Source organism: Numida meleagris, chromosome 4, assembly GCF_002078875.1.
Source record: "Numida meleagris isolate 19003 breed g44 Domestic line chromosome 4, NumMel1.0, whole genome shotgun sequence".
Classification (NCBI taxonomy): Eukaryota; Metazoa; Chordata; class Aves; order Galliformes; family Numididae; genus Numida; species Numida meleagris.
Window position 1 is genome coordinate 72303307 of NC_034412.1, and position 16443 is coordinate 72319749.

A 16443-nucleotide genomic window follows, 5' to 3' on the forward strand; every position below is an offset into this window, starting at 1 on the left:
TGACTTGAGCAGAGACAAAACCACACAAGATCAGGGTTTTTGGTAGAGCTTTATGGGCTGCGAAAGAGTTGAGGCACATTCAGCCAATCCTCTCTCAGTGCTCAGACACATCAGTAACATCTGGATTTTGGATAATGCTAGTAGCTCCTTTAAATTGGCCTTGCAACTGCTTCTTTTTAAGAGTTTTAGGAAACCGTGAGAGCAGTTACTTCAAAGCTTTTTTAGAAGTGTTCCTACTGAAGCATTCAGACTGATTTGCTGGTGTTTGCTGTAGGGCACAACAGTTAATTATTTTTATGTAGCTCAAATTCAAGCAATAAAACAATTAGCTTTACAGTGAACATGAATTAATTCACATTTATTAATTAACAATAACCCATACGACAACTTCAATTCTTTGTAATGCTATCAGCTGTGTTGATAGGACAGATTGTAAATGCAGCCAAGTGGAAATATAAATGGTAATGCCAAGTGAAATTCTTACTGTGATTTTTGAAGAATAGTGAGGGACCTATGTTCCCATAAAGCAAAGAGCTTGGTTAATGAATTAAGAAAAAATATGCTTTGCATTAGCTGGAAACGTGTTTAAACATAAAACAAGAGGGTCTGTCCTGCATTCTTCACACCATTCTTATTAATTGTTTATATATAGACTTTTTTATTTATACTGCATACAATTATTCATACTGCAGGTGCAGTATAAACACAGGTAGCTCGGTAGCTGGTATGAAATAGTGAGACTGGAAGAAAACACTCTGAAACGCAGTGGTACTTGATGGAAGAAACGCAGAAGAAAGGAAGGGATAAATCTCAGTTTCCACAGCTGTTCAGTGATTCAGGGTTTCAACGCACACCAAAAAGCAAACTGAAATCGACCCTCCAAAGACAAAATAGCCAATCAAGTTACCATTTATGATTGTGAAAACTCTTGTATTTAATGCTTACTAAGCCAAATCCTCATGTGAAAAGAAAGAACTTGAAATTGTTGTCATGGTCATCCCAATTTGTTCTTCCTAACCATATGCAACAGAATGAGAATCTTACATTCAATTTAGAAATCTTACAGATATATAATGTTACATTAAGTGCAGACAGTCGGCCTTTAAATCCTCATTAATTATATATGCCTTTCATTTTCTTCACCAAGGAAATAAGTCTAATACAGTTCAAGTAAAATGCTGAATTTGCCCACCTGAAATATTAATTGAAGGCAAGAACAAGTCCCAGTTTTAGAGCAAGGGCTTCTGATCATCATATTAACTACTAATAGTCAGTCCGAGCATATAAGAGGACTCTCTAAACATTGGTTTGTGAGAGCTAGAGGGAGACTCACTTCTCAGTGGAATGTCCGCACTGCTGAGGTATTTACATTAGCTCATATAGTCAGCGCCTGGGAGGACATTAACACTTACATAAATAAATACTTTGTTGCGTAAGCAGGCGTTAAGATTCCTGAGACACACAACAGAAGTCACTATGTTCTTTTATCTTGTACTTGAGAAAATGCAGTATTACTCCAAAATAAAAAAATACCAATTTTTATGGCTAGGCTTCTTGTTCAAGAGCTGCGTCCTCCACTATTGTAGCATTTTTTTGCCCCCTCAACACCTAAGTCTGCTCATTGGTTTTCTCACTTGGAGACTTTTCATTTGTCCAGAATGTTCACTCTTTCAAGCAAAAATGCATTTCTTCTAACTTGCTCTAGTTTTAACACCTGTCTTCTGCCCCTGTTACTTCTTCACTCACAACTAAGAAATTTTGTATTTCCAAGATAAATCTAGTCAGCTTTGGAATAGCGCGCTAAACAAACAGCAAAAACAACACAGCAATGTAGTTCCGCCCAGTTTCCTGTATTTTCAGTTTTAATCATGGCCACAAGAAGTATTCTCTATAAGTTACACTTTTGATGCATCTTCAAGCTTACCTGGTTAGCCCACTTTTCCTAATAATCATCAGCTTATCTGAAAGCCATCTTCATGTTTTGATGATTATAAATAGAATCTCTCTTATTTTCTCAACTTTTCCTCATTTTTTCCCTTATTTCAGCTGATCTTTACCTACTCAAAACAACCTTCTCATTCACGTTGCTGTGCTACTAGTCCACTAAATCAATGAAGTCTTCAATACTTTTCTTCTTAGCAGGCTATTTTTCATCTCTAATAAGGATGTCAGGAATGCTTTATGCTATTAACTTCATCATGGCTTTTGCTCACCTATAGCTAAAGAGCCCAAGCAAACACAACGCTGTGAGATTAAACAGCACAGCTGAAAATGAGAGTATCAGATGGATAGAAGATAACATTAGTATTTTGATTGAGGCAGAGCAGATGATGTGTACATTAGAAAACACTTTTCAATAGTTTTACCAATGTAGCTCAATTCTGAAAGGTAACTGCTCTACTGCTCAGGTTCAACAGTTTCATGGTGTTTCTTTTTTTTTTTTTTTGTCATGACACAAACAGAAAAGTAAGATTTAATGCACAAGAATTAATCAAGATATCATTTACACTTTTACCACAGTTTGTCTGGTTTAGCTTTCTGCACTTAAACGTGCAACACGTGCAAGTCAGAAAAACAGTCCAAATATACTGCTGTCACCCTGAAACACTTTTGAAAAAGGAGAAGTCCAATTCAGTATGCTTACTCAGGAACTTGCTAGGTTCCTCAGCCTTTTTTCTTCAAATAATTCAGTATTATTCCAAACATTAAGTATGATAAAATGTTTCCAGCACACCATTTTCAAACAAAAGAATGTGAGAGGTCATTTCTACTGGTACCTTTTAATGCAAATCTTGAAAATTTGAGAAGATTTTGATATTTTTCCCATCCCAATACAAGTAATTGCTTTTATTTACATACATTTTACTCCTTATACATTTATATTATTTATTGCTTGCTACTGTCTTCATTCTTAAACAATAGCACATATGTTTTACAATCATGACACCTCACAACAGCCTGGCTCACCATTTATGCAAAACAAAAAACGATGTTAAGCCTAAATATATTCTTTTAATCTTCTGGGAATTTGAGATTTTCTCCTAATTTATTTGTAACTTTGATTGGCAGAACACACCAAACGTGCCAGCATCCGTGACTAATATAGATGAAACTCAGTGTAGCTGACAAGAGAATTTTCTTCAGTTCTTCATTCGGTTCTCACTCATCCCAGGTGTCTCCATATTTATTTACTTTAACTGCAGAAGAGAAAGAAACAGTAACCATGGTATTAGTTTTAAGTGCAAAAGTTACACAGTGTCAAAAGGTACCCTGCATTGTCATTGAAAGTGTCCAGTGGGGAGAGCTTCACAGAACAATACACATCTAATTAAAGATACTTTTGAATAAATGGAGAGAAGAGTTCATTTGTTATTTTTTAATGAATTTATCCTCAGTCCAGAGGCCTACTGTGCTCATTCCTGCCCTACAGAACTTGTAATTACTTGGAAACAAATACAACACGTGGATGAAACAAAGACAATTGGAGGAAACAGGCAAGGAATGTTTCAAGAAATATGTGGCTACATAATGCAGTTACGTGCACAATTGGATGGATTCAGGATAGTTCAAAACACAAACAAACTGAAATCAGCACTCCCTGCTAGGAAACCACTCAGCCATTATTATTTGGCAGCTTCCTTTAGTGTATAAGCGAGTCAGAGAGGAAAAAAACAGGCTACTGGTCTTAAAGGATTTACTCATATACGTTGTACATAACTGAAAAATGGCCTCTAAGTGAAGATGCTCTCCTAAAAGTGAACTGGAAAGTGTCTGTAACTGACTGCCATCACTGACAGGGTAGAGGTGGAACTATATGATACAGAAGGAATGCTGATGCTAGGCACTCTTTATAAATTGACTTGCAGTTTAGTTATTTAGCCCAGTGTTTATTAACGCCTATCCACAGTAGAAGCAAAGGAACAGAACAGTGTATAGTCCTTGTTTCAATGAGAAGGCAGCAAACTTAGCATAATGCATTGACATATCTGTTTTAAGCAGACTGATACTGCGGGTGAGGCACGTGAGAAGCTGCCTCAAATTAATTTGATTTCCAGTTCTTTTAACCACAGCAGCTTAGCAGGTTGTGTTCATTTGTTAATTGGAATGGTCCAGTCCAATTCACTGTGCAGCTACACAAACTCATACTGTTATGACAAAAGGAGAAGAGAAGGCACCAGCAGATGGAAGCTAGAGACTGCTTGCAACTGGTTTAAGCATGGTTAGTTTCCCCTTCTGTCCTTGCCACAGAAGACAGAAACCACCATCTCCTATTGGCAGTCTGGGTCCTATGATAGAGAGACAGGAGACGAACAAAGGGGTAACGATTCAGGATGCACAAAGAGGATGTACACAACATGTAACATGTCCCATATTGCACAAGAGGCTAAAACAGATTTTAGCCCACAACATCAAAATCCCGTAACTGTAGCTTTAAATGCACCTCCACTTACAGAATACTTCTCAATTTTTGTACTCCCTTCTTTTTTCCCTAACAATGCGAATATACTACTGCTTCAAATCTTTTTCCATTTATATACTTCTTGATATATTTATTACAACCTAATATGCCCAATAGGAGACATTATCTATTCTTACAAGTCTTTTCACATTGTCATTGAGAAGACATTTGGTTTTGCTGTATACAAAACCAAATGACTGTAGCTTAATAGTCCAGCAGTCTGGTAAAACACTTATCCCGATAATACCTTTTTCCACAGCTGTCACACTAAATAATACAGTTCTAGAGCAGGTAAGTATGAATTGCTACTGATGTCTCCTTTTAAAAACAACTGCTCAAGTCAGAAAGTCCACTGGAAGCTTATTCTTCAGAGCACTGCATTCTTATTTTGTTGCGTAAAGTTTTGTTTCTCATTGTGAAAACAAATCTCGATATTGTTGCTAAATACTGTTTCCTTCCTTTGCATTTTAATGTAGAATAATGAATCTCTACAAACAATACCACTATAGAAATGCACTAATTCCACAAGAAACAATTCATAAATACCCCCCACTCGAAAACCATCAACTGTGCTCTATTCTGTGAGAACAATGCTATCTGAAACACACACCCCCTTCCATAGCTAGAACTCTTCACTAAAGCTCCGAGTTCAGAGAATTCTCTGTTGAAAGACATTGCTCAATGTATTAAAAAAAAAAAAAAAAAAAAAAAGAGATGAGATTTTCAGAGTCTGGCACCAAGCAATACAGCTAGAGAAGAATTACTATTTGCAATTTGGAGATCAGTATTACTGATAAGTCCCTACTTCGTATCACATACCTGGAGACACTGCAACATAAATTGTCTGAAGGACAGACAGAATTAAACTTTGGGTTTGTAACTATCTTTAAAATTTTTGCTACTGTTTGAATTTACCACACATTGTTGTAAATCAGCACATTACCTTCCTTAACTGGTCTTTCCTGGGGAAATTTGCCTGGAGTTTCTGCCTTCAGTGGTGACATTACTTCATACGTCTCTCTGTGTTTATTCCTTAATTCCTCATATGTGACACCTTTTTTCTTACGAGTTTCTTCTGGAACTGGAGGAGTTTCTACAAACACAACAAACACAAAAATACCAGAAATGGCATCACACAACAAAACTTGTCTACAACCTCTTCCAGAATGCCAGTTAATTACAGCACAATCTCAAACGAAAATGAGCGTGACAGCTGCAATTCTAAATGCAACTGGCTGGAAGACTGCGTAGAGGAAACAGACCTGGGGGTATTGGTCAATTCTCGGCTGAACATGAGCCAGGAGTGTGCCCAGGTGGCCAAGAAGGCCCATGGCAAGCTGGCTTCTATCAGAAACAGTGTTGCCAGCAGGAGCAGGGAAGTAATTGTCCCTCTGTCCTCAGCACTGGTGAGGCCACACCTCGAGTACTGTGTTCAGTTTTGAGCCCCTCACTGCAAGAAAGACATCGAGGCCCTGGAGTGTGTCCAGAGAAGGACAGCGAAGCTGGTGAGGGGTCTGGAGCACAGGCCTTATGAGGAGTGGCTGAGGGAGCTGGGATTGTTCAGTCTGGAGAAGAGGAGGCGTGGGGGGAGACCTCAGTAGCTCTCTATAACTACCTGAAGGGAGGATGCAGTGAGCTGGGGGTCGGCCTCCTCTCTCGTGTAACTAGTGACAGGACTAGAGGGAATGGCCTCAAGTTGTGCCAGGGGAGATTCAGGCTGGATGTTAGGAGATACTGCTTCTCAGAAGAGTGGTCAGGCGCTGGAATGGGCTGCCCAAGAAGGCGGTGGAGTCAGCAACCTTGGAGGTGTTCAAGGAACATTTGGACATTGTGTTGAGGGATGTGGTTTAGTGAGAACTATTGGTGATAGGTGGACGGTGGGACTGGATGGTCTTGTAGGTCTTTTCCAAACTTGGTGATTCTATGATTCTAATTGAGAACGTATGTGGTCCTTTTATCCATTCCTTTTATCCTTATCATTTTGTCTTTACATAAGATTAATACTCAACATGCATTTCATACATTTATAATTTCTGAAGAGAAACTGGATGAATCTAAAGTGTTTGTAGTAAGGCTTTAAATTCTGCTACTGATGAATGAGGACCACAACCATCGTACGTCACTTGATATACACTTCAATTTACGTTTGTAATGCAGAATCTTGGTTCTATAATTAAGGATTTACAAATCATTGATATTTGTGATGAAGTATTATTATAATTCCCTTGACACATCAACATCCAAAACTTTCATATAACTGAAAGTGAGTTGCACTAAAAGTTTTTGCTTGTTTGTTTTGTGTGTGAAACAAAACATTTTCCATCAAGGAATTAAGAATCCAAACTAATTCAAAATATGCAACTCTGCATTGGACAGCAACAGACTCCTTTGCGTACCACAGAGGCCAGACTTCTGAATTGTGTTTCCCCTGTATTAGCAGAGCACACAGTTCACACTGGACTGATGGGAACAGCTGCACAGAACTGTACTTTAAAATCCTTTTACTTCTCCATGAGAAAATCAGCTGTCACATCAGAGAACACAATATGCATTCAGTTCTCAGAGAACTTAAATGTTTATCACATTTAAAAAAAAAAAAAAACAGAACAGTTTTAAGTCATGGAATCAGCCATATACAGTTAAAGCACCATCACTAGTGAAAATTAAATAATTCTGAAAGACTAGTAGACAAATGGTAGAGACTATGGCTTATCTAGTGCAATGAAAAGGTTGGCACATTCATTTTAATTTAAATCAAAAAGAACTTCAAGTCAGAACATGTTCTTTGCAGGTTGAGTTTCATAAGAGATTAAGCCTTGTAAAATAATTTTCTTGCCATTAGAACTACAAACTGAAAAAACTCCTGCATTTAGCTTAGAGTTAGAAAATAATCTATGTATTTACCTTCTGCCTCAAAACAATTCTGGGAACTTCAAGGTGTTTCACTGAAAAACACTATTATGCCATGTATGTTTTCAGGGGATGAAATTAATTTTACTGAGAGAGCTAAGAGAAAGGCAAGAGTAGTACAAATTGCTAAATGTTAAGACAGATCCCACCTTGAATGTTATAATCGGTAATTCCTGTAGGTGAAGATTCATTCAGGGAAGCACTGAATGGAACGGGTTCGTAACTGGAGAGGGCTCTATCTGTTGAGCTATAATCATCTGAATAGCCAGAAGAAAGTGGGAATCCAGCTTTTGGGGAAGAAGATTCAGTAAATGACTGAGAAGGCATATCTGAAAATTCAGATTTTCGACTGGAATAGCTGAAAAATAATACAAATAAACATCAAATACAGAAAGCTAAAGGAAAAATGAAACTATGCGAGTTACATTGCATGCAGCTCAAGAATGTACCCTGTTTGATGGTTTAGTTTTCAACAAAACTGACTGAAAAAGATATTCTTTTTAAACAATGCAAAAATCTGTACGTACTCTTCCCCAACACTCTTTGCTTCTTCCCAGAAACTTAACTCATAGCCCAAAATTTCCAAGTCAGAAGACAAAAGAGAAAGTATTTTGCGCTTTAAAACACAGAAATGACAATCCTTTCCCTCAGGGTCTCTTCAGACAGAAAAAACACAACAGACACAAATAGTAGAGGGTGTGTCCATGTAACAAGCTATAGCATGCAAACTACAGTTATTTCTAAAGATCTTTTAGGAAGAATTTGCAATTAAAAACCCTTTATTACAACAAGCGCTATAATTGATCAATAAGACAGAACAAAAGGAGAATGAAGATCTGTCTTGGGGAAACAAAACTATAATAGTTTACGGAACTGTTGAATTAATTTTTCAGAAGAAACATTAATGAATTTTCTCTTGAAAGAAAAAGATCATACAAAAAATACTCCTGAAATTGATGCCTGATGCTACCTACTCAGAACGGCCTTATGAATCTCTTCATAGCAATATGTCTGTCTCTATCAAGAATGCCATCCTCTTGGTGCCACTAGAGTATTTGTTCATTTTTTACTTTAAATTTCTGCTTAGCTGTACATTTAACTTCATATAAAGATTTGCAGTTAATGTTTGTTTCGTTCTTACATAGCATACCCATTAACATACAGAGCTAAGCCATTTTTTTCTCCATTGTATTTTTAGAGTATTTGCAAACACAACATTAAAGAACGATGTACTCCTTTAGCTCCCTACTCCTTTTTAACTGCAAACCAGAATTATCAAAACAAGTTAACTGGCAGACGTATAATGACCACGAATAAGAGCGCAATGATTTCTGTCGCTGGCTTTAAAGGCTAGTATACGTGGATGACAATGTAATTTGAATGAATTTAAACTCATTGTTCAACCAGAGAAAGGGAAAAAAAAATACCACTTAGGAAATAAAATAGATTTCACAGATACAGGAGAAAGGACTATTAAAAGATCGAGAGACATAACGATGCAGCAGATGATTGCTCACCTAGAGTGAGCAGAGTTAATGGTCATGAGGTCTTATCTTAATAAGGTCTTATTAAAAACTGTGGAGTGGTGGGAGGCAGAGCCCAGCTGAGTTTCTACAGAAGATGTATTAAGTGGTCATTACTAAAACTCATTGGAAATAAAAAAAAAAATCAGAATGAAGGTAAATCTTGCAGACAAAACTGATAAATAGAAATTGATAAAATAATCATGAATTTAATCAAGTCCTACACAAACATCTAACAAATCCTAGCACGTAGAAGTAGCAGGACTACCACTCCCAATCCAAAGACTGCTCTCTCGGTTTTAATTCAAGGGTTTAAGGGAGATATTCCAAAAGTAATTTGTAATTAAAAAACACTTGAGGTAGAAAATATTCTGGAACAAAACAGGAAATAGTTTTAAGAACTTGATGAGTTTCTCATATGTACAGCATAACTCTGCTACAGATGTAAAGGATTTAAACAAACAGCCACAAGTTTGACCACCATGCTTCTTCCTGCACTGATATTGTTTACCGAGCTCTTTCCTTTGATAAACACTGAAATCATTTCCACCCTCTTCCTACTTAAATCAAACTAAACTATGAGAAAAGCTTCCAGAAGGTAACACTATTTTATTTCAGTTAACTTAGTTTACTTCTCAGCTGAGGAGGGCGACTTCTGATGTCACACTACTACAAGTAAATTCCACAGGAAATCCACATATCTTAATTTACAAGGGATACATTTTCATAAGTAAAATGTTTATTTTTCTATTTGTCAAAGTAATTTACTGTATGTGTTGAGTTCAAAATGCGTGTTTATATAGCTGGTCAGTTGATACAGATGATACAGCTTCCAGAAAGTGGTAGAAAGGGGCAGAAGGGGGAAGAGGGAAGTTACAGATCGGAAGATCTTTGAAAGCTGCCAATGTAGCGTCGATCTCTTCAGTTTTTAAAATGTCTTACTCTAGAAAAAAAAGTGTTACATTTAAAAGAGAAATAAATGCTTACGAATGTGAACTATGTCTCTGAGCCTGTCGCAGAACATCTCCTATTGGGGAGTCCTTCAGTTTCTTAAATTTCTCGCTACAGATTGGCAAGTAGGATATCTTTCCAGCCAGGTATCCACACATTCCAGCAACTTTATTAAAAGAAGAAAAAAGACGTTTTTATATGCTGAATCATAACATTCAACGTAGTTTTAAAATAAATCATTCCAAATAAATTATACAGCATCTTGAATAAGAGAATAAAAGCAGTTTAGATCTGAAACAAAAAAGTGCAGTAATCAGCTCTCTGCTGCTTTTGCAGACAAAGGGTACTAAAACCAAACGCAAGAGCTAAACAAAGACGTACGGCAATGACTTCGACATGAGGTGATTTCAGCTAGAAATTAAGCAATGAAAGGAGACAAGCAATTCCAATCAGCTTTTCCCAAGCTCCAGAACCAACAATTAACTATTGAAGATGATAAAATGGACAGGAGTAAACAAAGGGAGAATATTCTAAGAATTTAATCCATTGAAACAGACAGATCTTGAAAAGGACAAGTATGAAGAGAAATCTACAATATCTTAGTACTAGGCTCTAGTATTAAACTAGTTCTACAACTGAATTGATGGGGCCTTTGCAATCTTAAGGCAAATGCTTTCAATTTAGTGTATGAGACATTTTATCAGCTAGGCAGAACATAAGCCTAAATGATCACAGCAGTTGTTTCTGGAATTATCTGCTGATTTCCATCAGTTGGTCTTTCAGGTTTATGAGTGGGCACAAAGGAGCAGTCAGCGGCAATCAAAAGAATCTTTGTTACTAGTAGAAAAGGACTAGATCCTTTTATATGCAAGGAGTATTTTCTAACTACGAAGATTAAAGACTAAATCATCCTCAAGACAGGTAAGTGTTAATTACCAGTAACATTAATTCCCCAAGATCCTCACAAGGTAGATTATACTACATGGGAATCAACGTAGCAGGGGATTTTACCCTACCATACTGAAATTGTGATCCCTGTTATAAAGTCTGTATTTTGCAAAAAGTCTAAAAAAACATTTTCCAAGGGAAAGAAAAGCTACAAGCAAAAGTAAAGTTCACAAACGTTTACTGACAAGAAGTATAGGGGGTTAGCTCCTTGGAAAGAAAAAAAAAAGTGGAAGATACTTAACACGTGCAGAGGGAAAAAATTAAAAGCCCTTAAAATGCTAAAAGAAAAAAAGCAATCTTAGGCTGTTTTATTGTAGTTTTACACCAACTAACTATGAGCTAGCACCAGTACTTGGAATTGCACATGCTCTTCCCTCAGAGCTCATGGGGGAAAAATAAAACAAAAACAATTACAACTGTGCTGCTTCCTTCAAGCAGATTTCACTGCAACAGGAACGTACGGTTAAACTATGGAACACCATGTGGAGCTGGCAATGCTTTTCAGGAAGATCCAGTAGACAGTACCCACATCTGGACTAAACAATGAGGATGGAATGAGAACTGCTTAACTTAGGCCTTTTAAACCACAACTACATCCCCCCAAAATCCCAATACCCGCACTGTACCAGCTAACTCACTGAAGCTACCTACTGAAAAACAGCCCAAACACACTTTTTATGGAAGTTCTTCTCATTTAAAATGAAAGTCTATATGTCCAGCAGTGTATGCTGAAGATAAACCAGAAGTATTTCAGCTTATAACCTCAGTTTCGAGAACAGTTGGTCCGGTCCATTTCAAAATGTAGTTCTGGTAAGTACACCGAACGTGGTCCTTAGCGACACATGCGTAGGAGGTATCAGGGAAATAGTAATTTTATTATTTATTAGAAACGTTTGTGCTGTTTGGCGTTCAAAAAAAAGCAAGTAGAACTTACTATAAACATATGGCAGCCCAAGTCTCTCACATTCATTTATCTGCCTAAACAACACTTCCTTCACCACAAATCATGGCTTTTGCCCTCTTCCCACTGAAGTAAATTGTGATAATAACTGGCTGTAACTGGCTGCATCTGGGCAGATTGGCAAGATGGCAACTTCCTGTTTTACTGTCATGTATTACATTCAAAAGGCTAATTTATTACTATACTTTTTTTTTATTATAGTTAATCCAAACTAATTCATGAGAAATTGCTGTTTTCCCATAATTGTATAACAGAACATCCAGGAAAAAAAAAAGCACTAAAATAGCATGAATGGGACAAGTGAGAAACATGAATAATGACCTTCATATTAGGAAGGGAGGGGTGGGTGTACCCTGGCAGAGCCCTTCAAGGCAACTTCACTGCAGCAGCAGTATATTGTTCCAATATCTTAGGAGATATTATTTGGACTTACAAACTTTTAAACAGTGTCAAAAAGTTTTACTTGCCAAAGCAGAAGTATTGAACAGATACTGCAAATATTAAATACAATCATTTTCAAAAATGAGTTTCTGATAGAAGCATCACAGATTGCTAGCATGCACAGTGCAGGCACGAGTGAAAGAAAACGTTATTATGTGTGTTTGTTTCTTCCCTCCTGCAAAGCTTACAAGGCTAAGGGAAATACAAAAGCTAGGTTAAAAGAACATTTTTACTTAGTTCTTTTCAGTTGTAATACTCTGAATAGCTGCTTTAATAGCAACAGGTTACATTCCTACACACACTCCTCCTAGAGCATGACTTTATTTCTGATGATATTGTTCATCTTTAAACTCCATCACAGAAAAATAATGATCCCTAGCAGACCATAACGAAAAGGAAAATAAGTAAGGAAACTTATACAATGTCTGTTTACAGTGCTTTTATCTTAAATTCTCATATTACGCTTGTCAAGAATAGTTCAAATCTTACAACTTTATAGAAAGCCTAAAAGCAAAACTTGTCCCAAATCTGTTGCACAAATTCAAATATGATGAATTGCTCTACCTCTTGATATTGCATAGGCTTTTCCAGTATTATATGTTGTATACAAGAAACATCGCAAAGAAGCTGCTGACTGAAAAAAATCAACTGCAGAAGGTGAACTTGATTCATTGGATATATCAGATGACGTAGGCACGATCTTCAAGCAGAGTTTTACTGAACTAAGCACAGAGTGAAGTCACAGTCAGTCAGCCAGCTGGTCTCATGAGAGTTACGTGTGAGTAACAGACTCCAGAACCTAAGTCACAAATGCCAGCTGATCAGTTTTTACTTACATGCAACTTTAGTAAAAGAGCCAAATCTTGAATTATCTCTTAGAATGCCTAAAAATGAGAAATCAAAGTAATTAATAAGTTATTAAGAACAAGGTAAAAAAACGAACAAACAAACATTAACTGTTCTATGAATACAAAATGAAAATTCTACTTCATAATACCAAGGGTAGTAGATAACTTTTTTACACTTAACATTCAAAAGAATGCAAGAAAACCTAACACTGGAATTCTCCAAAAAATTCTAAAAATCTAAGAATTAGCTCTTTAATAATATCATACAGAGTACCACTACATTCAATAGAATATATTGTTTCATAGTCACAGAGATATTGCATTTGTTGAGCAATATAAACTGAGGAAGAACTTGATTTTAATTTAAAGTTCTGCTCCTTCTTTAGCTTCAGAAAGTACACGTCATATATCTTAAGAGTCTGAATTCTCTTAGTTACTAGCATAAAATTATTATAGCATTTTTATTAAGCAGAAATGTTTTAACAAGTAAAAATCAAACCAGGTATATTTACAGTTTACCTTTTTTGATTAAGAAACTAGTAGCAAGCATGCTTGCTGCAGCCAAAGGAAAAGCTGTGAAGAAGAAGAAACGTTACTTAAACAAAGTTTTCAAGCATTTAACACAACAGACAATAAAATGAGACACCAGGTCTTACTAAATTCATTTGTATGAGAATATAACTATGCACAATTAACAAACTATAAAAACTATGAAACCTTCTCAGTTCCAGCTTTTGAGACCTACTACAAGCTATGCGATACTGGTTAATGCGTCATCTTGCCCTCGGACTTCACTCTTCCTAAAATATAGAAGCCAGCTGTAGCTGGGATAAAGGGGCAAGGTGCTGACACCCAGCTACAGCTGCCACAGCATCAAAATGCAGCACTTCAAACCTGGGAAGCATACATAGGCTTTTAGAAGAGATGGCTGCATAGAGGTCAGTGCCTCTAAAAATGGTTGATAACCAAAAGGTTTGATTTTGTTTTAATATGAAAATGTTTAAATAATTCCAACTCTTGAAGAGATACAAAATAAATGGATTAAAATGAGGTAACCAGAAGAGTTTTACTCGTCAGCAATGAAATAACGGGGCAGTGTTTTTTTGTAGCTTAGGGATCAAGCTACACAACTTTGGGGTCAGGAATGCAGAGAAGCCAATGGACACGGACCTGCATTACTACCTATCACAATCTGCTTGATGGTTTGCATCACTTTTTATCATATTGAATGACTTCAGATAGCAGGAGCAGCTGGAGATAGCAAAAAACAAAAGGAATGCTTATTTCAAGCAATTATAATATTCGGAAGATGATACTTTTTTGAAACTGTTCATAGAACCAAGAACACACAAGATATAATAACACTGAAATAATGAATGTTGACAAAGCTAAAGGTAATGCCATGAGGGACTCATAATGAAATTACATTTCAAGCAAGTCTGCAAACATAGATGTTACAAAAAGACTACGTCAATTACATTAACTTGGCCTAGCGGGATTTTTTTAAATTGTAAGCAGTACTAAATTTTTAGCGTTTTGAAGCATGCAACTTGCTAATTCAGTTCCTATGTTAAAATAAAAAGTATTTTAATTTTTACAACGCTATTAAAATATACGTTGCAAACTGCTGCTTCTTCCTTCACAAATTCAGACAGATGTAAACCAGATCAGGAATCCAACCAATGGATTAGGGTAAGTACGACCGGATGTCACATTTAAGAACAAGCACTGGTTCCATGGTTTACAAGTGAGATTACAGCAACATTTCAACAAAGAGAACACAACCCTCCAATCCACTGAATATTTAAACCCTGTGGTTTTAGAGTTTCTAGGCCAGATCTTCTAAAAGTTAAAGTTCTTTGAGATACAGAATGCTAGTGCAGATTTGAATCTAGGTTAAAAAAAAAAGTTACATTAAAAAATCTAACAGAACTTATTGCAGGGGACTTCAGTTCAACCTGGAGAGCTTAGAAATTATTTATAGGCCCAGCACAAGTATTCTAGACATCAAAGTCAGTTTACAAACTATAGAGGAAACAAATGCTACAATGTGGGCATATACATGCCATAAAGTGGTAACTAGAAATTAAAACAGCAGTAAGTAAACAAAATTTGGGAGTCAAACATAAAATCACTATGAATAACTATGCACGTGTAGAAATTAAAAGAAGATTAACAAATCAGAAACCATCCCCACTTTTCACCGCTATGTGCAAAAACGACTTTGCTTCACAAACAAAAGAAATCTTAAGAAAAACAATGGGAGGCTGGAATACCAACAGCAAGTCAATTAAGGGGGGGAATGTAATGCGTCCTAGTCAAAATGGTTCCAGGGGGAAAAGGACCTATCAAATCCAGCTCACCTCGGTACCGGGCGCTCTCTTCAGCACACTCCTTGAGAAGCCTCCGTTCCTCTTCTGTTGGGACATAGTGCTTAGGGACTGCATTCTTTTGTTGGGGAGAGCAATTAAAGAGAGAGCAAAAGGAAGATTTAGGGGGATTCTTCAATTAAAAACTTGTTGTGACTTTCAGACCTCATTGTGCCTATACTTGGACAGTTTTGCTGAAGGAGCCGGCACCTTTTTGCCTACAGATATCATGTAAAAAATACCATGAAAAAAAAAAAACGCTTCTACAAAACAGATTAAAAAATAGAAGATTCAGTTTGCGCTCAAACCCAGACCATTCCTTTTTCCTGAGAAAGGCTGCTTTAGACTCTGCAACCTGTCTCCAGATTTAAGGAATTCGGACAGCTCACTGAACCCCTTCTTACATTTGTCAGGGCTGTAACTCCACGACGCAGGTGTGTTTCCACCACCACCCAGCACGGCCGGGCCGCCGCTGCGAGGTGCCCGAGAGAGGCACTCCCCTACGGCCAGGAGCCTGGGGGAGAGACACCTCCAGCCGTCTCCACGCACGTCCTGCCGAGGCCCGGGCCGGGGGCGAGGTGCCAAGGTCGAGGACAAGTAGGCCTCAAGGGCACGGCGGGCGGGAGGGCACGGCACGACGGCCCCAAGGGCTGGCCGGAGCCGCGCAGGGCCCGCCCGCAGCCAGAGCGTCGTGTGCGCGAGGGGCCGCGGCCTCACGCCTCACCCCTAGCGGGAACGGCCCCAGCCCTGCAGGGCCCCCACAGCTCCCGGGGCCTCCAGGGCCAGCGCCGCCGGACGCATGCCCGTACCTCAGCCGGGTCGCCGAGCTCCCTACCGCCGGGGCCCTGCCCGGCCTCCATGGCGGGGTGGGGACAGAGCGAGCCCGGGCGGGCAGTACCGGGAAAACGGAGACCGGAAGCTCCCTGACGCCCCTCCGCTAGGAGCAGCGGCCGACCCGGAAGTTGATGCGGGGCACTGCGCAGGCGCGGGAAGTGCAGGGCTCGGCGGGGCCGAAGCCGGTGGCGGGCGCGGC

The 16443-nt window shown here is 38.2% G+C and overlaps 1 protein-coding gene across 1 annotated transcript; it reads right to left on the minus strand.

Moving 5' to 3' along the window:
* On the minus strand, positions 344–16382 carry OCIAD1 (OCIA domain containing 1). The gene is made up of 8 exons (XM_021394882.1): positions 16220–16382; positions 15405–15489; positions 13561–13614; positions 13030–13077; positions 9880–10009; positions 7519–7727; positions 5403–5552; positions 344–3197 (listed from the first exon to the last, which is right to left on the minus strand). Exons 1-8 carry the CDS (start codon positions 16268–16270, stop codon positions 3160–3162), a joined length of 765 nt encoding a protein of 254 aa, XP_021250557.1. The 5' UTR covers positions 16271–16382; the 3' UTR covers positions 344–3159.